Source organism: Leiobunum rupestre, chromosome 2 (genome assembly GCF_980474605.1).
Source record: "Leiobunum rupestre chromosome 2, qqLeiRupe1.1.hap1, whole genome shotgun sequence".
Lineage (NCBI taxonomy): Eukaryota > Metazoa > Arthropoda > Arachnida > Opiliones > Sclerosomatidae > Leiobunum > Leiobunum rupestre.
Window position 1 is genome coordinate 17,542,701 of NC_143385.1, and position 25,352 is coordinate 17,568,052.

The 25,352-nt window shown below is 36.9% G+C and overlaps 2 protein-coding genes across 2 annotated transcripts; both read right to left on the reverse strand.

The window, feature by feature from the left end:
• Positions 1 to 515: 515 nt before the first annotated feature.
• Positions 516 to 9,649, reverse strand: LOC149956249 (zinc finger BED domain-containing protein 4-like). The gene is made up of 8 exons (XM_090166816.1): positions 9,574 to 9,649; positions 3,989 to 4,155; positions 2,787 to 3,359; positions 1,727 to 1,972; positions 1,341 to 1,526; positions 1,132 to 1,283; positions 861 to 1,065; positions 516 to 779 (listed from the first exon to the last, which is right to left on the reverse strand). The coding sequence occupies exons 1-8, from the start codon at positions 9,647 to 9,649 to the stop codon at positions 516 to 518; spliced, it is 1,869 nt and encodes a 622-aa protein (XP_090022942.1).
• Positions 9,650 to 17,127: 7,478 nt separating this feature from the next.
• On the reverse strand, positions 17,128 to 18,382 carry LOC149956250 (uncharacterized protein F54H12.2-like). Its single transcript, XM_090166817.1, has 4 exons — positions 18,157 to 18,382; positions 17,571 to 17,948; positions 17,311 to 17,471; positions 17,128 to 17,256 (listed from the first exon to the last, which is right to left on the reverse strand). The coding sequence occupies exons 1-4, from the start codon at positions 18,380 to 18,382 to the stop codon at positions 17,128 to 17,130; spliced, it is 894 nt and encodes a 297-aa protein (XP_090022943.1).
• Between the last annotated feature and the right edge of the window lie 6,970 nt (positions 18,383 to 25,352).

Sequence of the window (25,352 nt, forward strand, 5' to 3'; positions counted from 1 at the left end):
TGTTTTCTCTGAGCCAGTCTTGTCATTTCGTCCACAGATCTATCACCTCCAAAACTATTTTCCTCTTCAACTAAAATATAAATAAATTAAGTAACATTTAACTCAAAAAACCATTTAAAATTTCATTAGGCATGAATTACATACCAGATTAATCTACTGCAGTAGCCAGAGAACTTTCTCCATGTTTCTTAATGGAAAACCACAATAACTAAAAAAATAATACTTCTTTAAATATATTCTATAAAAAATTAAAAATATAATAAACTAACATGACCAGGATTCTCTTTACAGTTGAATCTCGGAAATTCCTTATTTAGATAAAGCAAGTTTGACTATTGATGTGGGACTGGAAAAAATATAATTATATTAAACTTAACAGTTGTTACTAACTATCAAGGATCGAACAAGGGTCGAAAAACTGCCTCGGGCCGAGGCCGAGGCAACGGTTAAATGAATAAATAAAGCTTCCAAATAAAAGTTTTAATATCAAATATTGTATCAACTAACAAGATTGATTATTCATCATCGCCGTCGGTAGCGCCGTCGGTATCGTCATCTTCGCAGGACTCTTCAGTTAAATTTTCTACAACTTCAATTGATTTGGGCAAGTTAAAACTGTTATAGTCAATTGCCCTCAAATTGTGTTTAAGGAAAAGTAGCATTCGAACGTTTTTGGGCAAAAGGCGTGTTCTTTTTCCATTCGCTAAGTCGCGCGCGTTTTTAAATTCGCGTTCACTTGCTACTGAACCAATTGGCGCCGACAAATATTTTAATGCTTGCTGTAACAAAACTCAATTTAAGAAACAATTTCTAATTTTTAGGAACCTCTATTATTATCATGAACTAGCCAAATTAATTACTTTTGCTGGATGTGGACGTTTAGATTGATTAAGTCTCCAGTAGTCTAACGGTGTTTGCGAAAAGGCTATTCTGGGTTCCGCCGAGTAGTCCGACACAATTAATTTTGCTTGATCATAAATGGATCTACCACTAATGCTGTCGCCATCAGTATCAGCTATGTCAGTTTCATCATCCTCCGACGAGCTCTCAATTGCAGAATAACGGCTAAATATATATAAAGTATACGACATATATATAAAATTACAATTTAAAATTATAAAAATGTCTTACTGTGAAACAGGTGAGTTGCTAGTGCTAGTACCCCTAAATGAAATAGGTAGCCTTTTATCGTGGGAGTTATAGTTATTATTTGTTATATCTTCACAAACAAGCTGTATTAAAACTATTTCCGCAGAATCAGCCGCACCAGGGTTTTTAAATGCCTAATTTAGAAATATATCTTAATTAACTTATTTTTTGCTTTGGAATATATATCGTACCTTTTTCTTAAATCTGGGATCCAATAGAGTGGCTAGAGTGTAAACCTCATTTTCTTCTATGGATACAAAATGCTTTCGCGTGTCGTCCCCATGGAAATACTTACCAATTTTGAACAAAAGCTCATCTTTCAGCGTACCCAAGCCAGGAAAATCACCACTTTTTAATTTTTTATAAAAATTCTGAAACTATCAGGAATAAGTAATAATTCTTCATTAAATCTTAAATCGTTAAATTACTTGGTTTCGGCCAACTCTTCGGATATGCATGAGTCCTCTTTTTGTTGGTTTTTAACTACTTCAGAAAAAAATCAAAGCAGGCGAACAAGCTAAAACGACCAAATAATTCAGTCTAATAAAATCCTCTGAAATTTTTCTTTCTCAGTTACCGTATGTAGCAAATCCCACTGGTTTTTGGTTAGTAAACGTCTACTTAGTTTTTCAATTTCGAAGCAAACCACCTTAATTGCAGATTTTTGCGATAAGAACCGTTCTAGCATGGAAAAAGTGCTTGACCATCGCGTTTCTTGATCAATAATTAATGTGTGAAGTGGAAGTTTTTCTTGAGATTGGGCTTTTCTCAAAATGTCTTTTTCTTTCGTACTGTGACGAATTGTTCGAACAATGTAGCGAACCTAAACATAATATATAAGAATAAGAAACTAAGAAAAATGACTATTTAAGGATATCAATATATCAGAAGTAAATTAACCAAAGTTATCTAACAGTAATAGCGCTAATATAAAACGCTTTTCCCTGGGCGTTTTCCCAACAGGGCCAACCCCCCCGTCTGTGGCAGGGAAAATACCCCTAAATTTAAACGAAACTGTTAACTGCGGTTCATTAACTTCTGATCATATTGTAATTGAAATTATTGAATATTGCGTACTTTGGCCAGCAGGTCAACTACTGAGCGTTGACATCGAATGCTATTGATTACTATAAGATGCAAGTCATGCAAAAAGCAACCATTGCTTTCATGACATTAGCGCCATTATCGCGGAGAACAATGTACACTTTTGACAGAATATTAAAATCATTTAAAACGTTCTTCATGGCAGAAGCAATATTTTCCCCGCTATGGGTATCGGAAAAAGGCAAACATTCAAGAACGACCATCTTTCTTTCCCACTTTTCGGAATCAATGAAATGCAAAGTAACGGCCATATAAGCATCCATTGTTGCGGAGCTCCACATATCTGTTGTTACTGAACAATGTACTAGAGCAGCGGTTCCCAAAAGGTGTTCCGCGGAACCCTAGGGTTCCGTGGAAGGAACACAGGGGTTCCGAGAATTCTCAGCGCGGCCATCTTTGTTTGTGTCAAGTCTTTTAAGATAAGTAAAAAAATTAGTTGGGGTTCCACCAGAATTAGGTGGATAATTTAGGGTTCCATAGCAAAATAAATTTGGGAACCGCTGTACTAGAGAATTGGATATCAGTCTTTTTACCTCGGTTTTCACCCTTGAGTACAGTTCGGGCATTACTGATAACCGCAGATGACCTTCACTTGGAATGGCAAATTTTGGGTTTAAGCCTTTAATAAAATGTTGAAACCGTTTGTTTAAGACTAGAGTATATGGTAAGCCAGCGTCAACTAGCCACTCTAACAATTCAAACTTCAATTTTACTTCAATCGGATTATCGCTTGCAAATTTCTGTTTCGAAAATAAAGCTTCCTCTATTTTAGGTTGTTTCGATGCTCCAGGCTCATCCGTTGACTTATTTATAACATCAATATCTGACTTTTGCTGGTTTTGATTTTCGACTTTATCTTTCGCGGTTTCGTATAGAAGTGCATGTTTAGTTTTTAAATGGTTAAGAAGCGTCGAAGTGGTATAATTCTTGGGGTTTGAGCCACGACCCCGGCTGCATATAGACCCGCATTTCAAACACTTAGCTTTGGCTGAATCATAGGAACAAACCTCGAAAAAATCCCACACTAGAGACATTGAAAGTTTTGAAACAAATTGCAACCGACTCTTTAAAACATTTCGCTTTTCTACTGTTACCACGAAAAGATTCTAAAACAAAACTAAAACTAAAAAACTACCGAATTTTAGCGCATGGCTACGTCGAGACTCGAAAGTTCTAGATGTTTCGTCCCCCCAAGCAGCCCCGCCCCCTCACGTTTCGCTTTTCGACGGTTCCCACGTAGAGAACCTAAAACAAAAGTTACAAAACTAAAACTAAAACTTTCGAGTATTAACTCCTCCTCCGCGCAAGACAGGGAAAAAAGCGTTCAAGGTGCTGGTAGCCGGACGATCGTCTCCACATATTCATTCTCCTTAGATATAAATTTTACGGTAGAAAATGGGCCAAAATTTCAGTTATTCATGTTTTTAATAAGCGCGCAAAATCCTCGGTTCCTCGGCTATATTTAGACGAGCCTCGGACCGAGGCCGAGGCTCGGTTCGATCCTTGCTAACTATTGTCCATGAACTTTGACAAGGTGCGAAACAAGTATGCGAGACATTAATCTCCTATTTTCTAAAGAAAATTAATATTTTGATTCTAGTGCCTTATACACATTTCTGCCAGCTTGTGCCTTTATCAAAATACCTTTAATATTCTGATATGAAGGATAAATTTGTGAATAACAATTTTTAAACTTATAATAGGTATCTTCAAAACTTACTAAATTTAAACTTACAAATGAAACTTCTTTGTTACTGGACTGATCACTTCCTCTAACAACGTGACTAGGGTTCATGCTACTAGATTCAGATTGTAATTGATTATTTTTGGCTAAAGCAATTCCCTTGGTCATTGAATCATCAGTAACACCAGTTGTACATTCGATGGCTTTATCATTTTCATCTAATGCAAAATTAATTGTTCAGATGAAGGTACCACGACATTGGCAGAGTTGTTCCTAATACTTTATACAAATTATTGTAACGTTGTACCAGAAAAGTATAGCTCATAATACGTGATACATACATTGAAAAGCTAAAACCTTATGTCACGAGTTACTGCATGTTATTGTTACTTTGAGAAAAAAGGATAACCAAATTGTTTCATAAAAGCCACATTTAAGAGAGATAACACTATTTTTCCAAATTTCAGTATTATTTTAAACAGGTAAAATTACCAAGCAGAGAGATAAAACATTATCAAAAAGTACAAAAGCCACTTATAAAATGTTGCAGCAGGTAGGCTGAACACATGATTTTAAACTTTAATATCAGCTTTACTATCAGAATTTAGTAAATTTTTAATTTAAAAAAGGGAACAATTGAAAACTTTTAAAGGCTTTAAATGAACTAGTAAATAGAAATACTACATGATTTAAGGAGCGAGTGAGCTCAAAACGCTTCCCCAATATTTTTTTTATTAAAAGTTTATTTTAAACCATGCAGTATTTGTCTCTGTAGTATTTATATATATTTTTACGATTTACTATGAAATTGAAAGAACTTGAAAAAAATTAAGCAAAAATTTCAGTAAAATCAAAATTCTTAAAAATATCGATATTTGGGAACAATATATAGGTCATTAGAAACACCGAGTGTTCTAGAAAGCTGTAATGGATGTGGGTAAGCTATTGCATCTACATTAAAAAGGGGGATTTTGTCGGGCTTTACTAACTTTACACAGTACGCGTAGTAGTGTCTTTCAAAAGAAATTGTTTCTTAATCTGACACAAGAAATATAAAGTCTAGTTGGCTTTTGAGTAAAATATATTAAATTTTTCCAAAGATTAAAGTCTCTTTCAAAAGACTGTTTCTTAATCTGACACAAAAAATATAAAGTTTAGTTGACTTTTGAGTAAAATATATATCATCTTCATTGAAATTAAGAACAACAATTTCATCGGGTTTGTACAAAATTCCAGCATACTTCACCCAGTTTAAACATGCAATGTCATCATACATGCAGCTGCCTAACAAACTTGTGAGAGATTTTGCATGAGCTAATTGGGTCAAAAGTACTACCTGAGAGAGATCAACCGCTTTCAAATTAATACAATTTAATGCAAACATCCGTTGTTGTTGGTTATCTAATGATTTAGATAGGTTTTTAATATTGCAAATTACATGGGCATACCTTTAGAAAAAAAATTTGCTTAGCTTCGAATCGAATAACACCAACTCGCTATAGGGGCCCAATCATTTTAATACAATCAGTGTAGTGCCTTTTGCCCAAAAACGTTCGAATGCTACTTTACCTTAAACACAATTTGAGGGCAATTGACTATAACAGTTTTAACTTGCCCAAATCAATTGAAGTTGTAGAAAATTTAACTGAAGAGTCCTGCGAAGATGGCGATACCGACGGCGATGATGAATAATCAATCTTGTTAGTTGATACAATATTTGATATTAAAACTTTTATTTGGAAGCTTTATTTATTCATTTAACCGTTGCCTCGGCCTCGGCCCGAGGCAGTTTTTCGACCCTTGTTCGATCCTTGATAGTTAGTAACAACTGTTAAGTTTAATATAATTATATTTTTTCCAGTCCCACATCAATAGTCAAACTTGCTTTATCTAAATAAGGAATTTCCGAGATTCAACTGTAAAGAGAATCCTGGTCATGTTAGTTTATTATATTTTTAATTTTTTATAGAATATATTTAAAGAAGTATTATTTTTTTAGTTATTGTGGTTTTCCATTAAGAAACATGGAGAAAGTTCTCTGGCTACTGCAGTAGATTAATCTGGTATGTAATTCATGCCTAATGAAATTTTAAATGGTTTTTTGAGTTAAATGTTACTTAATTTATTTATATTTTAGTTGAAGAGGAAAATAGTTTTGGAGGTGATAGATCTGTGGACGAAATGACAAGACTGGCTCAGAGAAAACACAACGCCTTTCGCACAAGTTAAGGAGTACATGCAGTTAACAGTCCTAAAACAACGTACTTGGATGAAAGAACATTAAGATTTTTCGGTGCATCGTATATTTGAAGAATATCCTTTTCTAAAAGATGTCCCTGGAATGGTTAGTGTTAAATATTAGGGGGAAATAGTCTCAAATTAAAGAGCCAATAGGGAAAATATTAAAGACGCAATTATTATTATATTTTAATGTAATAGGCGGTTAAATAAACCCCTCTATGACTGTCTTGCCCCCTTGTTGAAAAATGCTGCCAGATCGATGCATAGAAAATTCTCAGCTTTGGCAGTATAAAGATAAACCGTAGACAAACTAGTTATATGTCCAGTCGCAGCAGCACAAGCTCTATAATCGGCAATGTATGATCTTTTATCTAAAGGACTATTAAAACCTTTCAGATTAAACAATATTTTTCAGTTCTTTACCTAAATAATTATGGTAATCTTTAAGAAAACTGGCGCACAAAGGTTTGCAATATTATTTGGGAACATGCACTTGTTAATGTTAAAGAACAAATTTTGGAGGATTATTAAGCACAGAATACTGATGATCCGGAGGATGGTAAAATTTTAAATGTCTTTTTACATATAAATATTAATAATTTTAAATTAATTTTTATAGAATCATTTCAAAATGGATTTTTTTTATTTTGCCACATTTGGTACCTACAATAACTTATAGAATTGGAAAGAAAAGTGTTCGACCCTCAGTTAAAGATTCAAAGAAATCTTTAATTACCAACATTCCAGTAAATAACAGATATAAATTTAATTATATTATGATATATTTCAGGGTTTTATTTATTTTTAGGACAAAGAAGGAATTGTAGAATATGTTTTAACTTGTTATGTGCCCGAACCGCGATATTTTGTCTAGTACAACTTGTTACGTGGTAGTGGAAAAGGTTTTTTCTCCAGAAAATCTCTTTTGAGAGCTGTCGACGCAGGTTTCAAGCTCTTTTACGTGTTGAACCTGAATTATCCTCAAAAATGTCGTAGTGTCTGGGAATAATTTCAAGATTCTTTCTTCGAAATTGGAAATGGTAAAGGCTCTGTTTCAATATCAAATTTTGTTAAAGCTATGAAACATTGGTTTCATGTAAACTTAGAGAACTAATTGATTTGGGTTGGTTTATTTTTCATTTATAGTTATGTAAAGTTCTTAACACTTTTATAAATGTTTAAAAGAACATAGATAATTAAATCTTAACTTGTTTTTACTATGGTTAACATGTAGTTCATAATGCTTTTCTAAATTAGTCTGAAAGATCTCATTAAATTTAAAAAAAATCATTTGTAATATCTAAAAATTCTTTAGATATAAAAAGACTGTATGAAATAAATTTTTCTTATAAAAAATGTTTATAAAATGGTATTTAGATTAGATAAAATGAATCTTTTACAGCATTAATATTAAAAAGGTAAACGTAGTTGAATCTTGCAAAGTGAAGACGGAATTAGTTAATACAAATTTATAGGTTATTTCGAATTTCTAAAACCCAGTTTTGTAGGGTTAAAGTATTTCTTTTCTTAATTTATTAAAAGGTAAATAAATGGCAACCCATATTCTCCGGTTGAAATGTAAAATTTGACCCCTTTCAGTTTTATTTTTACTCAACCATTTATGTAAAGGTGGCTTAACCCATGTTTGGGTAGTTTTATGTTTACCCATTTTTTGGGACTGGTGCAATACGGACCCAAATTTTGTGTAATTTTTAACTAAATTTGGGTAAAATATTGACCCAAGCATTTTCCCAGTGTAAAGATTGAGGTGGCGGAAATTGAAGCTCAAAATGAAGCATATACCGCGAGCCTGTTATCAGCTAGCGCGGCTTTCCGAATGTTTCGAGTAAAGGGGTAGTTGACCTCCAACAGTGCTTGAATATCTTGGTCTTCTGCTATTGCCGTTTGTTAGGACTCCATATTGTGAAAATGGGTATCCCCGTCGGGACGAACGTTAACGAACAAGAGCACGTGGCTGGTTTTGCGACGTTGGTGTTGGAAAAAGTTAATTTCACCAGGTGATTCCAAACATTCCGGTCATCAACCATACCAGGTAATACGCATAATGGGTCGCGTAATTTTACACGCGTTATACGACAATTTAAGCGTGGTCCCTAAGAATATTAAAATAACCCAAGCTGGTTTAAACGATTGCTAACGATTTTGTTGTGCCACCAAATGTCTTCAACGTAATCGGATGTACTATAATTTCAGCCAATCAAAACTTTGTTTCCAAAGGTTGAAACGGAAGGCGATAGTGTTTATTCGTTAATGCAAAAGTTCGAAGATAAAGTCGCAATCAACACCTATTCAAAGTATGTTTCCTTAAGATATATCGCATTTTATACGTTGCTATATTATTTATCGCTCCCTTCCCTCTCTTTTTATGATGAAGCCCTTCAAGGAATGGAATGCTGAAGGCGTATTCTCCCCACAAGAAACTTGCGTGATAACAAATTCCGATGGTTTTGCGGAAGATTTTATTTTTATAATAATAATTATTATTAAACAACACTAAGCTTTCACACTGCTATTTTTGAATTTTATCTTAAACGTCGAAATTTCCCGGAAAAACACGCAGACCTACTCCCCAACGGTAAAACATCACTTCTGAGCAGCTTCGACAATGAAATAATACTGTCGTGAATTTGTCTCCTTCCCATGATTATTTATCTACGCAACCAAGTGACAGGACTTCGGTCATGTCATTAGCCGCCAGTACCCCCCACATCCCTCGGCGGCTAACTACACGTACCAGAATCCTTCGTTTCCTCCGCCAGGTTATGGTCTGCCCTATCCGCCTAATGCGATCTATAACTCATCAACGCACAGACCTACATGCTCCGATAGTACTCGGCTTCCTTCAAAAAACTCTTTTCAGCCGCACTCTCGTTAAGTAATCCTGTGCGGCTTCCCTCGTCTGTGCTCCCTCCAACTTCAAGCACATCTTACTCCCATCCAACTCCTCGCACTGTGGCGCTATCGGTTTTAAATCCTGGTGCCTTTCCGTTCATCCCTACAACTAGTTGGAAAATTTTCCGTATTTTTCCGAAAATTGAAGAAAAAGGTTTCATTCCATGATTAGTGTAATATCTGGTTTGCAAATTTAATTAAAGCGGCATTTTCGCCTCATTTTATCGAATCTGAAAGTAAAACTAAACCTCTAGACCATTTTAAACTGATAAACAATGTAACACTATTAATGTTTTGTAGTATGTTTACTGATATTAGACATTTTATATCGATCAAAAGTTAAAAACATTAAAAACCCTTAAAAAGTAATTTATGTTTCAATTTTTTATTTTTCCGGACAATTTTCTGGAAAATTTTCCGTATTTTATTTTTCCGGAAAATTAACAACCCTAGAGCAAACTGTCTGAACTACGCTTACTCACCTGGGAACGTGTCCCTGATCTCATTGCTATCACTGAAACTTGGCTTCGCAAAGATATGGGCCCTGAACTTTTTCATATCGATGGTTACGACACGTTTAGAGCTGACTGTCACTTAACCAAATGTGGTGGATGTATATTGCACTGTCGTCCGTGGCTTGCCGTTTCTCTCAATCACTCCCTTACCTCCCCGATTACCTTAGCTTGCCATTTTAAAATTTCTTCCTACTTAATTCTTATATTGTGTTGTTACCGTAGTTACATCTCACCGTCTGACTTTTTCAAGAAGCTCATGGGAACGGTGGAGAGAGCCAGCAAATTAGCGGACTGCTTTATTGTGTTAGGCGATTTTAATCCTCCAGCTATTGATTGGCCTTCTTTCACTACTACCAAAGGTGTGCGTTCTATTGAGGCTCGTCTTCTCAACACTGTATCTAGTTGTTAATTGCGCCAACATATTACTAGTCATATACCCGTCACCGTGGTAATAATGTCCCCTCCCTCCTAGATTTAATTCTCACGTTTGATTGGGATATTCCCCGCAATATCTCCCACCTTCCCCCTTTCGGTAATAGCGACCACGACATCCTTTTTTCCCCTCGATTGTGTATGGTCTGTCCCCTTACCGCGCCCAGTTCCTCCGCGGTACGCCTATGGTCGCTGCGACTATAATCTTTACCGCGCAGCCTTGCAAACTAAAGACTGGTCTAGTATCCGGTGGGTGCCCTCTCTCGATTTCAAGGTCAATTGGTTTTTGAGCCTTGTTTTTGACGGGCACCAGGAAAGGGTCCCCCTAAAAACTGTCGCTCGGTGCTCCGTAAGGAATTATGGTGTACGACAGATACTGCGTTGCTCATTTGGGCAAAGCGTACAGCGTTCCCCTACTATGGAAACCGGCCAATGATACTGTTCTCCCCACTTCCTCCTCAGTTGACACCTTTCAGGGTATAAGTTTGCCGTGAATTCCTTGTAAACAGTTTAGAGACGCACGTTAGAGATTCTGTTGTTTCTTTTTTATCTTGTGGTTTTTTTTCTCCGGACCAGCATGGGTTTCTTCGGCGACATTCGTGTTTAGATCTCGTCACTAAATCCTTAGAGCAGGGTGAATCTGTAGACCTGATAAATCTCTATCTGCGTAAAGCCTTCGATACCGTTCCTCATTCCATCCTTATCCGTAAATTAGAATTACTCGAAGTCCCCACTTTGCTAATAAACTGGATAGCTAATTTTCTTAACGAGAGGGTTCAACGCATTACACTAGGGGATGTCGTTTCCTCCTGGTGTCCCGTTATTAGTGGTGTTCCTCAGGGTTCGGTGTTAGGGCCCACATTGTTTGTCATATATATCAATGATCTCCCGTTAGCTATTAGGGAGTCCTTTATTAGGCCGTTTACCGATGACTCCGAACTTGGGCGCGAAATCAAATTATCTCACGATTGTCTATTGTTGCAAAGCGACTTAAACGCTTTAGACTCCTGGGCCTCAACAAATGGGATGAGTTTTAACCCTGATGAATCCACGGTCCTCCATTGCGGTCCTAAAAATCTCCTTTTCCAGTACCGGTTGGGTGGTCGGGTCATCAAGGCCAGCTAAATTGTTCGTGACCTTGGCGTGATGTTGGATGTAGAAATGTTAAGCACCACTGACAGTCGGGTGGCTTCTTCCCGCGGCCTACGTGCCCTGTATGTTTTAAAACGTTGGTTTTCCCATTTATCTATCAAATCCTTTAAGGTGTTATATCAATATTATGTCCGTTCGCATCTCGATTATTGTTCAGGTATTTGGTCCACTCACCTTGTAAAGAATATTGAGAGGCTTGAGAGAGTGCAACGTAAGGCCACCAAAATGGTTTCTGGCCTTCGTTCTCTGTCTTATCCTGAACGTCTTGAGCACTTTGGTCTGTTGGCCCTTTCGAATAGGCGTCTGCGAAATGATTTGGTTGAGGCCTTCAAACTAATTTATGAGTTGTATGACGTCCCGGCCACCTCCTTCTTTACCATTCGCTGGACAGGCAGGCAAGCTCCTACGATATCTAAGGAGCGTAATTCTTGTACCCCGCGCCGTGATTTCTTCACACAGCGAGTAGTAAAGTAGTGTAAAAGTGAGAGTTAAGGACCACGGGGTGCATATTTCCCAAAGGGTTTTAAATTGGTGCCAATTTTTTCCATAGGGTTAGTACGGGGTGCCGGAATCACCCTCGAAACATCAACGGCTCGATGTGGTCACATTTGCCGGCATCGAGAATACGAGAGCAACTGTCGAAAACGCGAAGGAGGAATCTAAGCTGGTTAGAGTCTTATTGACGGGGTGTAATATCGTTCGAGGAGGAAGCAGAGTTTCGTGACGAGGTAGGGGATAGAGACCCGGAAGAGAACGAGGTCTCGGATTTCAACCGCGCCAGAAAGAAGCGCCTTGTTTATACGCGCGTTTCATCGCTACGGGGCAGGAGATTAACGAAATACCCAATAGGGTATGGCATGAAGTATAATTCATGAACAAAGTTCGGGTTAGCATCGAGAATACGAGAGCGACAGTCGAAATCGCGAAGGGACAATCGGAGCCAGCCGGAGATTTATTTACGGGGTGTAATAAGGAAGCGGAATAGAGGTCCGCGATAAAATGAGCTCAACCGCGCCAGAAAGAAGCAGTTTGTTTATACGGGACGTGAATTTACGGTGAGGGTAGCGACAGTTTCACGCGCAAATACGGATTGAAATGTCATTCGCGGATTCACGGGAGTGGTCCAGATTCATCGACACCCGATTCATCGCGTAAAGAAGCCATCTTCCCATTTCAACAGCCAGTTTCACCGACACCCGCACAATCTTGGCAAAATAATCCTCTACCACTTCAAAAACCGATGGATATAGACGACGTCGAGGAAAATTTTCTAGAAAACGTCGAAGAACTTTCGGTTATCGAGGACGCCATAATTAGCTCGCGATATACCCTGAAAACCACTCAAAGGTATTAATAACTTCTATAAGTTCAGCCTTATTTAAATACTTAAAAAATCGCTTATCTAAGAAACGGGGTATAAAATGGAACGTATTTATTCGCGCGAAGTACGTGCGTAAACTCAACGACGGTGGGGGAGTTGAAGCGTTACCGTATTTCCGTAGCAAGACTCAAACTGCCCTCATGCCGGACGTAATACCAGTTCAAATAGACTCTTACATAAAGCAAGTTGCGGAAGCAATGGGGGAATTCCAAGACATGGGTAGTGGAAAGACCATTGATTGGATTTTGTTTTTACAAGTAGATATAATAACGTATCTTCCACTCGAAGGTGGTACCTATAAAGAGCTACCCTCGGAGCTTTGTAAAGGTAAATGTCTCCTAAATATAAAAACTAAAGACCAGAAGTGTTTCTTATGGTGCATTCTTGCAAAACTACATCCTATAAATTCACATCGACGCCGAAAGAAACAATACCAAATTTTTTAAAGTGAAATAGACTATAACGACATTTCATTCCCTTTTCAATTAAACGTTTTAAAACTTAAAAAATTTTAATTTAAAAACAATCTATCAATCAACGTTTTTGGTTATGATAATGAAGTTTTCCCGCTTCACGTCAGTGAAAACGAAGTGCCAAAAGATCGACACTTTTGTCTTATTAGTGACCTTAGTCGCTTGTTGATTCACAAATCATAACGGAAAAATTTACGAATGCCGTTATTGCTTACACCGCTACTCTGGTGTAAGCGCCGAAAGAAATCATAGAGAGCACGTAAAAAACTGTAATGTCCATGGTCCACAGCTTGTGAAAATGCCCCACAACGAACCCATTTTAAAATTAAATAAAATCGGCTGGCTACAAAAGGTAAAAAAAATCTTATTACAAATTTTCACTTTTTAATATTCTTTTTAAATTTAGGTACCTTACGTCATATACGCGGATTTTGAATCTATTATTTATAAAATCCATACATGTTTACCCGATTCTTCACATGTAGCGTGTGGTTTCAGCTATGTTGTTGTGGGACCCGATGATATTTATATTTTGTACCGTTTTTTTTAAATATCTTCGCTACAAAGAATATTCAATTTATAGGAAAACCGCATCCGCCCGAGACTTATAGAGGAACTGACGCTACTGATGTTTTTAGTTTGTTGATGGAACCGGAGTACATCACCGAGTTATTAAAGAAAAACGTTCGGATGGTTTTAACACCAGTCGAAGAAGAATCGGTTCGCAACGCCATTCATTGTTACGTGTGTGGGGATTTTCTCACGCAGAACGATCCGGGAGTTAGAAACCATTGTCATTATTCCGGTATATTATACTTTTATCGGTGATTTTCACTATCAGAAAGTTAACGTCTAATTACAATTTTTAGGACGTTTTCGCGGAGTGGCCCACAATTCGTGTAATTTAAAGCTAAGAGTTGGAAAGTTTACACCCGTCGTCATGCACAATTTATCACGGTACCAAAATTATAAATATTTTGTATTTATTTTCAAATTGTAGATACGATGCCAATCTTATTATGCAGAGTATTGGGTTGATGAAGGAACATAAAATTCCCTGCCTTCCATCAACCACCGAAACTTATAAGTTTCACTATAGTTCGTCTACGTTTATTCGATTCACTTCGTTTCAAGGTTAACATAAATATTTTCTGACGTCGCCCCTGTTCGTTTCTGAAATGAGCACAAGAAAATATTTATGTTAACCTTCAATTTGTTACATATTTAGAATTAAACAAAAAAGATTACTTCTATGAACTATAGATGGCGACAAAACCCGTTAACATTTATTATTTTAAATGGCTTGGTGAGATGTTTAGAAATTTCTCTATTTCTGTGAAAATTTCTTTGGTGAATATCTTTTGAACCAATGCGTCGATTTGAATAATTCCAACACTTTCTAAATATAAATCAACCCCGGAGAACACGAAAATAGGGTTTTAATTGACCTGAGATCAAAAATTAAAAAGTTGACACCCCCTCTTTTAAGCCAAAATAAGCCAAATTATAAGTCTATCCAGAAAATGATTTTTGCCAATTTGTAGCTAAACATTTTATTAATATATTACCGATGTCCACTTCGACTCGATGCAACTATACATCCGCCTGGGAATCCGCGCTTCACATGACCAAAGTGAAGTTGGAGTTACTCCTCGATATTGACATGCACTTATTTATTGCGCCCGGTATTCGAGGAGAAGCTTCGATGATTAGCCACAGATTCGCCAAAGCGAATAATAAATACAAACCCGAGACTTATCACCCCAAGCAGCCGAGTAATTTTATAATGTACTTCGACATGAACAATTTGTACGGATCGTCGATGGTCGGCTACCTACCCACTAGTAAGTTCGCTTGGGTGCCTGTAAGAGACATCCTCGATTACGCTAATTTACACGTGCTTACTTTATTGGACGAGTCATCCTACGGTTTCATTTTGGAGGTTGATTTAGGGTATCCTGTTGAATTGCACCAAGAACACAATTGCTACCCCCTCGCGCCTGAATCTCGCGCAATAACCACCGATTTATTTTCTTCATATTATAAACTGATGCTTAAACAATTTAACCTTTTCACAAAAGACACCCTTTCTAAGCTTTACCTTATCTATTCAACAAGCAACGTTACGTAGTTCACTATCGTAATTTAAAGTGCTACGTTACGAAGGGGCTGAAACTTACTAAAGTTCACACGATAGTCTCGTTTGATCAAACTCCTTGGCTTCGTCCCTTCATCGAGTTCAATACGGAGAAAAGAAAACTTGCCAAAAACAACTTTGAACGGGAATTTTTCAAGTTATTCAATAATAGCACTTTTGGTATATTAAATATAAATTTCAATAATAATCAATACTAATCTAATTTTCTCCGATACTAGGTAACACAATGGAAAATCTCCGTAATCGTATAGGCTTTCATCTCGTGCAAACACCTGAGCGGGCCATCAAGAAAGCGTCTTCTCCGGCATTTGAAAAATTCACTATTTTCCACAACGAACTCGTAGGCATTCAAATGAAGAGGAAGTCGGTTACTTTTAATAGATCCATCTATACTGGCTTCTCCATTTTGGATCTATCCAAACTTTCCATGTATGAGTTTCATTACGAGTACATGCGTAAGAATTTCGGAGGTAAAGCGCGACTCCTTTTCACAGATACTGACAGCCTCACGTATGACATCCAAAGCGAGGATGTCTACGCGGACTTACAGAAGTCCTCCCACCTCTTTGATTTCTCAGGATATCCCGTTAATCATCCTCTTCACAATGAAGCAAATAAAAAAGTGATTGGGAAGATGAAAGACGAGATGGAAGGAGTTCCGGTTCGCGAGTTATGCGGTTTACGCCCGAATATGTATAGTATCCTTTCGGAGAAGGGGGAGAAAAAAACCGCGGAAGGTTTTTGCAAGAGAGTCGTTAAAAAAAGTATTCGCCACTTGAGCTACCGCAATAGTCTTTTTCGGAATCAAATTACGAGCAACTTTATGATGCGAATTGTGAGTCAGAGACATCAACTCTTTACCATTTCCCAAAACAAAATATCTCTAAATCCTTGTGATAATAAAAGATACATTTTGGGTAACGGTATTCAAACTCTATCCTATGGACATCACTGGATCGACAAGATAAAAAGGTTATGACTGAATTCGTAAAATACGTATATAACTAAGAGAACTATTAGAGTATTTTGTTTTAATTTCACAAATGTTATTCTAAAAATGTTAAATATTTTCAACTGGAAATGATCTGTGAATATTTATTCCCGTGAAACATGCGCGGTAGTTGTTAACAAAAAAGTGTTAAAAAGTTAACTAGTGTTTTTGTAATTTGTTTTGAATGTTGGTAAATTAAAAGAAACATTTAAAAGTTATTCAATATTTATTGAATAGTTTGAATACATAAATTCTTTAATCATCTTATTCTTATCATTATCATTTTTTTGTTTAGAAAATATTGTCACAATATCAAACATTTTTACACCCCGACATCGATTAATAGCAAAATACACGCAAAAGCCTCCACAAGTCCTACTAAGATTTCCTTGTAGTTGCAATGAATTCAAAGTAACAGTTTTACTATTTCTTTCGACAAAGTCATTAAAGCGAAACATATCGGGGGCGTTCCCAAAAGAATCGAAGAATTCTGTAGCGCTGTAATTTTCCGAAAAATAGAGTACAACCCAATGTTCTCCGGACGTTTCTGAAGTAGCCGTGTTCACGATATAAAGAGAGAGAAAGTCTTCACGTATTTGGGTAATTGATCCGCGGCGAAAAATCCTCGAAATAGGTATTTCGTGGACTTATCGTTTTCCATAATTCTAGTTAGTTGTAACGTATCCATTCTAGATCAAAAGCACGGTTCTGTTTTTATCAATTTCTATCAAACTCTGGAATTCCGCGTACACAATTACAGCAATCGTTTCGACTAAAGCTGATGCAAATTTTATCTCGAGCCTCAAATTTCCGTTTTTAACTAAATTAAAATGGGCGGCGTTGCTCATCAAATCAGCCGTCAAATCGTAGAGAAAAGGCAGTTCCCTCCAACGTAATCTTCGCGACTTATTTGGTTTCCCTCGTCAATGTTCCATTAACCCGTTTGTAGAAATAAATTGGCGTAAGCCTGGATGTAGCTATTCTCCGCGAAATTTGGAGTAAGAGGGCGATGGGGTCCGCTGTTTCCGTCCACAAACAATCCAATGAAGTTTAAATTAAAGTGCTGGAAATTATATGGTGATAATTTTAAGTCACCTAGAAAAGGCGTTTGACTAACCATCCCAATCACGACTTTATTGGGAATCTGTCCGGTAAATAAATGATCCTGCACCACACTCATGTTTCCTTGGGAAATCGAAAATGAAGTGCATTCGGTGCAAGTGATGGGGTATTTAGCTCTAGCCACTTGTAATACTTTCGCGGGAGATAACGGTATTTCTGGAATTAATTTAACTTTTCTCATATATAGCGAAGCTGATTAAATTTCCAATTGACGTTTCAGATCGGAGTGTGAACAAAAATCGGTGTTCGGTTTACCAAAAACTAATTTTAAATCAACCAAGTTTAGAGGTTGTTGACAAACATCTAAATGAAGAACGCCGATCATATCGATAATTCCCTTTTGAGCAAATTCAGCTCTTTTCAAGAAACCTTCGTTATTGGTAAAGTCGTTAAATTCACCCGCCGTGTCGCGATAGTATAAGGAGCTGGTCAGATGACTCGTTTTAGCCGAGTCACCAAAAGTTAGCATGGTTTGAATCATACTTTTATACGGGTAATTTTGAGCCGAAGGAGTAACTGATTTTTCTTTTAAAAATAGATGCACTTTGGTAAAGAGACTGTGTAAAATTAAATTGACGGGCGCCACATTATCAGCTGGTGTAGTTACCACTCCACCCGCACCGATCACGGCGGCTTTGGGGAGAGATCCTTTTTGTTTTTTCACTTCCACATAATATCATCCGTCCAAACTCGTACTACCCGCTCTTTAATATTGTTCCACGTTCTAGGATAACTTATTTCCGCTAACCCTACTTCGTAAGGTCCATTCAGCTGAACATTTTCCGGAAGGTAAGCTCTGAATTTGCTCAGATTATTATCGAAACACAATTCCCAAACTTACCTGATCCAAATTTAAAAAAATGGGAATTTCTACTATCAAATATTGGCAACACTAACTTCGAGGTTGAAATTTTGAACAGTGAGGAGTAATCATCGTGTTTTCTACCCTCATCACCCGTCACTCGTTTTCGCTTGGTGCCCGGGGTTCGTGATTGGAACCATAGTCCCTGTAGAACCGGCTGCAAGCGTGTATCGCGCGCCGCAACAGTTACTCTGAAAAGTCTCATTCTGACTCGAGTTATTTGTAAACGTTATAGCAAGATGGGATAATTTCGCGACTGCTGATACTTGCTCAATGGACAGCTCTTCATCTCGTGTTTGCTCCAATTTATAATTGTAAAAGGTATGTCTTTAATTAATATTATTATATTTTATTTCATTTAAAACATTTTCTTAAAATACTAGCCAGCTAATCTGAAGTGTAAAATAGTGTTCCATAAGGGTATTTACAAGTCGTAGAAATGTAGTAATTTTTATGATGGCTTGGTAATGTGCACTTTTGGTTTTTATTGGAATTAACGTAAGTCTTTCGCAATGGTTCATTTTCCTGTTTTGGTCATTGAGTTGGGAATAATACTATCTAGAGCCCCAGTTAAAATTTTCCCCATAGGCTTTAACACAGCATTAGTGAAGATAGGAACGAAAATCATGGGAGGGTTATCAACTACGACAAAAGCCACCTATGAGCGAAAAATGCAACTATTTAAATGAAAAATTCTTCGATGGCCCCTGCCGCCACCTATTAGCGACTTTGTGAACTATTATAATTTTAACTTTTGAATTGAAGAGGGAAAACGACGCGATTTTAAGAAAAATTTTGAAAACGCGTTTTTTTAAATTAAAGTCATGTATATCTGAAAACTCTTTATTCACACAATAAAGGTTTCTTTTGTGAGTTATTTACTATTTTGTAATAGATTTTGAGTGAAATTTTAAGCATTATGGGTAGGAGTAGCACTAATATTCCAAAAAAATAGAATACATTTTTATTCTAAATTATTGAAAATTACAATAAGGTTTCCAGGTAAAGTGAATCCTTTGTTGCAAAAATGGCTCAAAGCCATTGGAAGATCAGACTGGGTTCCAAACGCAACAGATGCAGTTTGCGGTGATCATTTTACAGAGGAAGACTTCAGGAAAAACACCACTTTTAAAATGCTTACAAACACCGCAACACCTTCACTTTTTTTAAATACCAATTTTAGAGCTGGCATGGTACTATTTAAGAAGAAAATAAATTATTAGACCATTACTTAGATAACTTTTTACAGAAAACGAACAGTAGAAAGTGGGGTGGCGGAGTGGTTAGCACTTTCGCCTCGCAGCGAGAGTAATCGGGTTCGATCCCAGCTAGTAGCACTTGGTGAAAATCCGTAACAACTCTTTCTGCGTAACGTTTGTAAGTTCTCTCCCCACTGGTTAAAGGGTTTTCCCCCGAGATCTTCCCAATCCCATATAAACTTGATGAGGTTAACGGTAATAGTTAGTGTATATTATTTATATTCATTATTATTTATTTGTATTCATTTTTTACATACTTTATTTTGTTTTAGTGCAATTTAATCTTTTAAAATACTCTAAATTATTTCAAAATGAAATATGATTTACCAAGAAACTTCGTTGTTTTGTTTTAGCTTTAAATTATAATAGTTCACAAAGTCGCTCATAGGTGGCTTTTGTCGTAGTTGATAACCCTCCCATGATTTTCGTTCCTATCTTCACTAATGCTGTGTTAAAGCCTATGGGGAAAATTTGAACTGGGGCTCTAGATAGTATTATTCCCAACTCAATGGTTTTGGTATGAGTAAAATCAGAGCAATTTTAATTCATCATTCGTGGTTTGTAAAAGTGTAGGTGCAAACGGACTTTCGAGTAGACTTTCGATTGCTTTTCTATTCTCTAGTTATTTTGGTCTAAACTAATCAACCATACTCCTCACTAGCTGTGCTATAGCAGAACTCATGTATAAGGTTTTTTTTATGGTGTAGACAATACTCAAATTTAAATTTTTGATCATGAAACAGGTACGGGGTACATCAAATGCCTGATAATAATTCCAAATATGAAACGAATTCAGCAAAGTGGTGCACAACATAGAAAAATTTCAAAAAAGAAAAATGAACAGGATTTAGATTTAGTACACAAGAATTCAAAGCTGACTGATTTTTTCACACAAAGTCATGTTCCTCAAAATGGTATACCGACTTCCCATAACGACTTTGGAATCGCCGAGGCGTCCCAATCTGTTTCGTCTAGCACTGCTACTGAAGTAAATTCTCCAAGTAACTCTATTTCCAATGGTGATTCACTTTACTTGAAAATTGCTGCTGAAAAGGCAGTTATTGAAAACCATGATAGTGAGGGTCAAATGATACAGTCTGAGAAATATGAAGTAAATAAAGAAAATGATCCGGGGCTGTGGCATGATTTTTCTACTGATGACGTGGCTTATTGGATTTCGTCTGGACCCAGTCAATGTCAGCATCACAATGGAACTTTAAAAAAAATCTTACCGACAATTCAGTAGTGACAAATATCCAAGATGCTGTTCACATAAATATTTTATTGGAAAAAACCCAATGGTGAAAATTACAAGAGTAAGTGGCTTTTATATTCACCATCAACAGGATCGGTTTATTGCTTTGTTTGTAAAATGTTTGCTCCCAGAGGTTCATCGCATTTTGTTCAAAGAGAAGGATTTAGTGATTGGCGAAATGCTGTGGGAATTGATCACCACGAAAAAAGCATTACTCATCGAGATTCTATGCTATTATACTTAACTCGAAGACGAGGAGAAGGACCTGCTGGGCTGAGACACGAGTTGGAAAAACAAATTCAAGATAAATGTGATTACTGGGAAAATGTTTTAAGGCGTGTTGTAGCTGTTGTTCGAACGTTAGCTGAACGTGGCTTTTCGAGGAAAAGAAGAAAAATTTGGATCATTTGCACAATGGTAATTATTTAGGACTGCTTGAACTCATCAGTGAGTTTGATCCATTTTTGGCGGTCACATCTCTAAATACGGAAATTCTGGAAAAGGAATTCCTTCTTACCTGTCTAAAACCATTTGTGAAGAATTTATTATCTTATTGGCTCAAAACGTTCACGCGTTTATTGTTGACGAAATTAAATCATCTGGTTATTTTAGTTTGTCAGTTGATTCAACTCCAGATGTATCACATATCGATCAGTTAAGTGTTGTAATCCGATGTGTAACAGACGGGCAGCCTATTGAACGTTTTTTAACCTTTTTGGAAATGAAAAATCATTCCGGCGAGGAAATGGCAAATCAAGTGTTTAAATACTTACGCGAGGATTGTCAACTTAACTTTTCAAAATGTAGTGGCCAATCTTATGACAACGCTGCTAACATGTCTGGACGGTAAAAGGGGATGCAACAAAAAATATTGGAAATAAACCAGTTTGCTATATATGTGCCGTGTGCAGCCCATTCACTGAATTTGGTAGGCCGAAGTGCTGTGGACTGCTGCCAAGATGCTGTTAATTTTTTCTCTACAGTACAGTTGTTGTATACGTTTTTTTTTCGGCCTCTACGAGCAGGTGGAAGATTCTAAAAGATTGTATAGGAAGAGAAAGTGTTTTAAAGTATCTCTCTGATACCAGATGGGAGGCTCACGCTGTGGCAACGTCAGCTATTTTGAAGTCTTTCTCTGAACTTTTAAAAGCATTAGAGTGTATATCTGATGAGCAGGGACAAAAAGGAGATACTCGAAGAGAAGCAACGAATATTGCAAACAAGATGCAAGATTTTTCTTTTGATATTTTGGGATGAGATTTTAATATCTTTTCATAGAGTAAGCCAAGCGCTACAAAATGACGATGTTAATTTAAAAACTTGCGCAGATTTGTATGCATCATTATCAGACCAGCTATGCGCTTCGCGAGATGATTTTCATAGATATGAATCAGCTACTAAAAAAATGCTACCCGATGTTGATTACAAGTCAGTTAAAACTAGAAGATATATTAGAAAGAAAGTGCCGAATGACGGAGATGCCAGAGATAAATTTAGAGTCAGCTCCTTTTACTTAATTCTAGACAAACTTAAAACTGAAATGAAAAGAAGGGGCGATATACCAAAAACCAGCACTTTGTCATCTGCTGAAACTTCGAGGCATTCCCAGTGCTGTAAAAAACTTGTTGATGCTTATCCAGAGGACTTGAACGATAATTTTTTACCCGAAATTCTACATTTTCATTCATACGTGCGTCAAAAGTTCAGTGCGACAGAAAATGCAAAAACAGCATTTAGTCATACCGATCTTTATTTAGTAATTGTAGAAGATAGTACCTTTCCAAATTTAGATATTTGTAACATTGATGGTCACAAATTGCTCAACAGAGCGTTCATTTTCTAAGTTGAAATATATAAAAATAACAACAGGTCGACTATGCAACAAGACAGACTGGATGCGTTATCTATACTTAGCATTGTAGCTGATGTTTTACGTTAAATTAATGTCGAAACTGTGATAAAAGAATTTGCCAACAGAAAATGTCGTAAAAGAGTTTTCAAACTGAATTTACTGAAGTTAAACTAGAAGTTTTTACCTCTCCGAGGGGACAAAGTCCCCTAGGAGGGGTTATTACCTCTCCGAGGGGACAAAGTCCCCTAGGAGGGGTTATACAACCAGCGTGTCTGTCTGTGGGTCTGTAGGTCTGTGGGTCTGTCAGGCCTACGAACGCGTTCGCATTTTCGGTGCAAAGTGTAATCACTGCGTACGCAGTTTCTCAAAGGGTTGGCAAAACCACCGTGTGACGGTGAGCGTTAACGGATGCATTTGCGGTTTGGATGGTGTTTTTTCGCTCATCGTCGTGACGGTTTGGTGTATTACGTTTTTGTAATGTTTATGCGTAGGTTGTGAGTGTTGAACATGTTGTGTTTGTGTTCTGATGGTTATGCATGTTGAGGCTGTTGTGTTTATATGGGCGTTTTCTCTCCAACTTCTTCTTAATGACTTTGGGACGGACCGAGTGCTGAGTGTAATGCTACCTCTCAACGTCCAATGGCAGGGTTTCCACCAGTTGTACACGGTATTCGTCTTAGTATCAATTTGCGATCGCATCGGGCGGGATTTGAACCCGAGACCTCCTGATTGACAGGCGGACGTCCTACCACAGAACCACCGACACTTGTTACGCCTTATTGAAATTTAGACCTTCAGCTTTATCGGAAGCGTATTTAATAGAGTACGAAATTTTGGTTTAATTGAAATAGAATTGAAATTGAAATTATTGCATCGAAGAAATTCTAATTTAGCGTTTCTCTATTGATTAAAAACAAATGCGCCACCCAGGTTTCGAACCCAGACCATTCGGCTTGGCAGTCGAGCGCTCTACCACAGAACCACCGATAGCTCCTTAAGTTCACTGAAATTAAGACACGCATCGTAAGCATAATAGGTAATAAAGTCTTTTTTATTAATGAATTTATGAAGGCCTAATCTGGTTTTTTTAAAGGTTAAATCTTGTTTTAGCGCAGTCAGCCGAGATAAGAGGGTTAAAGGGTAGACCCTGTGGGTGGTCCACTTTGTTAGTTTTTTTGTTATTTATTTACGGGTATTTTTACGACCTATATATAGTTGTGTTAATTCAAAGGAGATAATTTAACGTTAATTGCTTTAAGAGCTGGCGGTTAGTCAAGTGGCTCTCTGTGCTGTTGATGGTAAGGTTTTTGCTTCTTGTAAATATATTTGGTGTGGATATTTGGATATCTACGATTTCTAACGCAGTCAATGATTTCCTGGGTGTGCGAGTTATTATATGATATTGGAAATTGGACGGCATTGGTCTTTTTCATGCGGTATGTGTCACAACGTCAATTGGAAGTCTACGAGCGTTGAAATAAAAGATGCGGCAAGTATTTCGTAAGCGAGAAAAATACAAATACCATCTGTAGATATTTCTTTCATTAAAATTTGCTTAGTATTATATTCAACTGATAAACATGTACTGTAAAAAGGGTTAAATTCAATTGTGCATTGTTTTAGTAAGTCTAACTCGCTGTTGTAACTACTTAATTTATAATATTCTGAATAAATTAAACTCGATTGTTTCGTCTCAATTATTTAAATTAAAATTAAAATTTTATACCGGGCAGGGTTTGAACCGAGAATACGTTTTTCGTAAATAACTCTGAATTGCGGAGATATCTTTGGGGGTCGTGTCGAGAAATTAATACCACTAGGGACCATTCTTCCGAGGAGAGGTATATTTTGGCTTGCCAACTTGTTTTATTACAACTTTCTTCGGGGTGTACGGCAATTAATTAGTTCCTAGTTTTCTAATGTTCCTATATTCAAGTGTGATTTAGTCTTTTTGATAATTAAAATATAATTTTACTGTTTATTGTATTTATTTTTTCCATAGCGGCCCGAGGGCATAGCTGCACGGACTCGTGAGCCTCGCGAGCTCACGTGTTAATTTCCCATAGGAAGGGCTTGTCTCTGGCTAGCGATACTATACTTTCTATGGAGAGGGCTCACGAGTCCGTGAAACTATGCCCAGAGGGCAACAAAATGTTGGAAGTGCTTAGGGCCGAAATATCATCTGATTAAAAGTTTTCTATAGTGAGTTGCAGGCTAAGAAAGACAAAATATATAGTACAGTCGGTGCAAGGATACCTCAGATCGTTTCTGGTTAGTCGACCGCGCGAAATTTAAATTTGGCCACTTTACGGTCAAATTCGAATTTGGCTATTATCGTCGTCTTTTAGCGCCATCTCGAAAACGAAATTGGAATCTTTATTTTTAAATTTCAAAGTTGTGGTGGCGAGCAAATTTAAAAGATAAGACATTCCTATAACTCTTAAATTTAAAATAGTATGCATAACTAATTGTTTTTTTTGTAAACAAACGAGGCATAATATTCAAGTAAACAGACTGAGACTTTATTTGATAAGACTAGAGAAAAATTATCGTATAATGTCAATTTATTATAACAAAATAATAATAATGTATATTAATAAGAGATCAATTATCACATTCCTCGGGACCACTATTATCAGTGTCGCTTTCGCTTTCCGAACTGCTTTCTTCGGTGCTACTAAAAGTAATCTGGAATACATATTGCTTTTGCACCCTCTCGCGTAAATACTCCATTTAAGAATTTATTTCTGCGCACGCCCAGAACAATGGCAGCGTTCCCGCGGAATTTAGAGAAAACACCTAAGGTTTA

What these genes read in the sequence shown, in the direction of transcription:
- LOC149956249 (XM_090166816.1), bottom strand. Translation starts at nt 9,649, where the DNA reads ATGAAAAAGTTCAGGGCCCATATCTTTGCGAAGCCAAGTTTCAGTGAT. An exon ending in ACTCAAGGGTGAAAACCGAG is followed by an intron (nt 1,973 to 2,786) that starts GTAAAAAGACTG and finishes TATTATGTTTAG; the next exon opens with GTTCGCTACATTGTTCGAAC. An exon ending in AGTGGGATTTGCTACATACG is followed by an intron (nt 1,527 to 1,726) that starts GTAACTGAGAAA and finishes TATTCCTGATAG; the next exon opens with TTTCAGAATTTTTATAAAAA.
- LOC149956250 (XM_090166817.1), bottom strand. Translation starts at nt 18,382, where the DNA reads ATGAGACTTTTCAGAGTAACTGTTGCGGCGCGCGATACACGCTTGCAG. An exon ending in TGATTTAAAATTAGTTTTTG is followed by an intron (nt 17,472 to 17,570) that starts GTAAACCGAACA and finishes AATTAATTCCAG; the next exon opens with AAATACCGTTATCTCCCGCG. An exon ending in ATAAAGTCGTGATTGGGATG is followed by an intron (nt 17,257 to 17,310) that starts GTTAGTCAAACG and finishes TATAATTTCCAG; the next exon opens with CACTTTAATTTAAACTTCAT.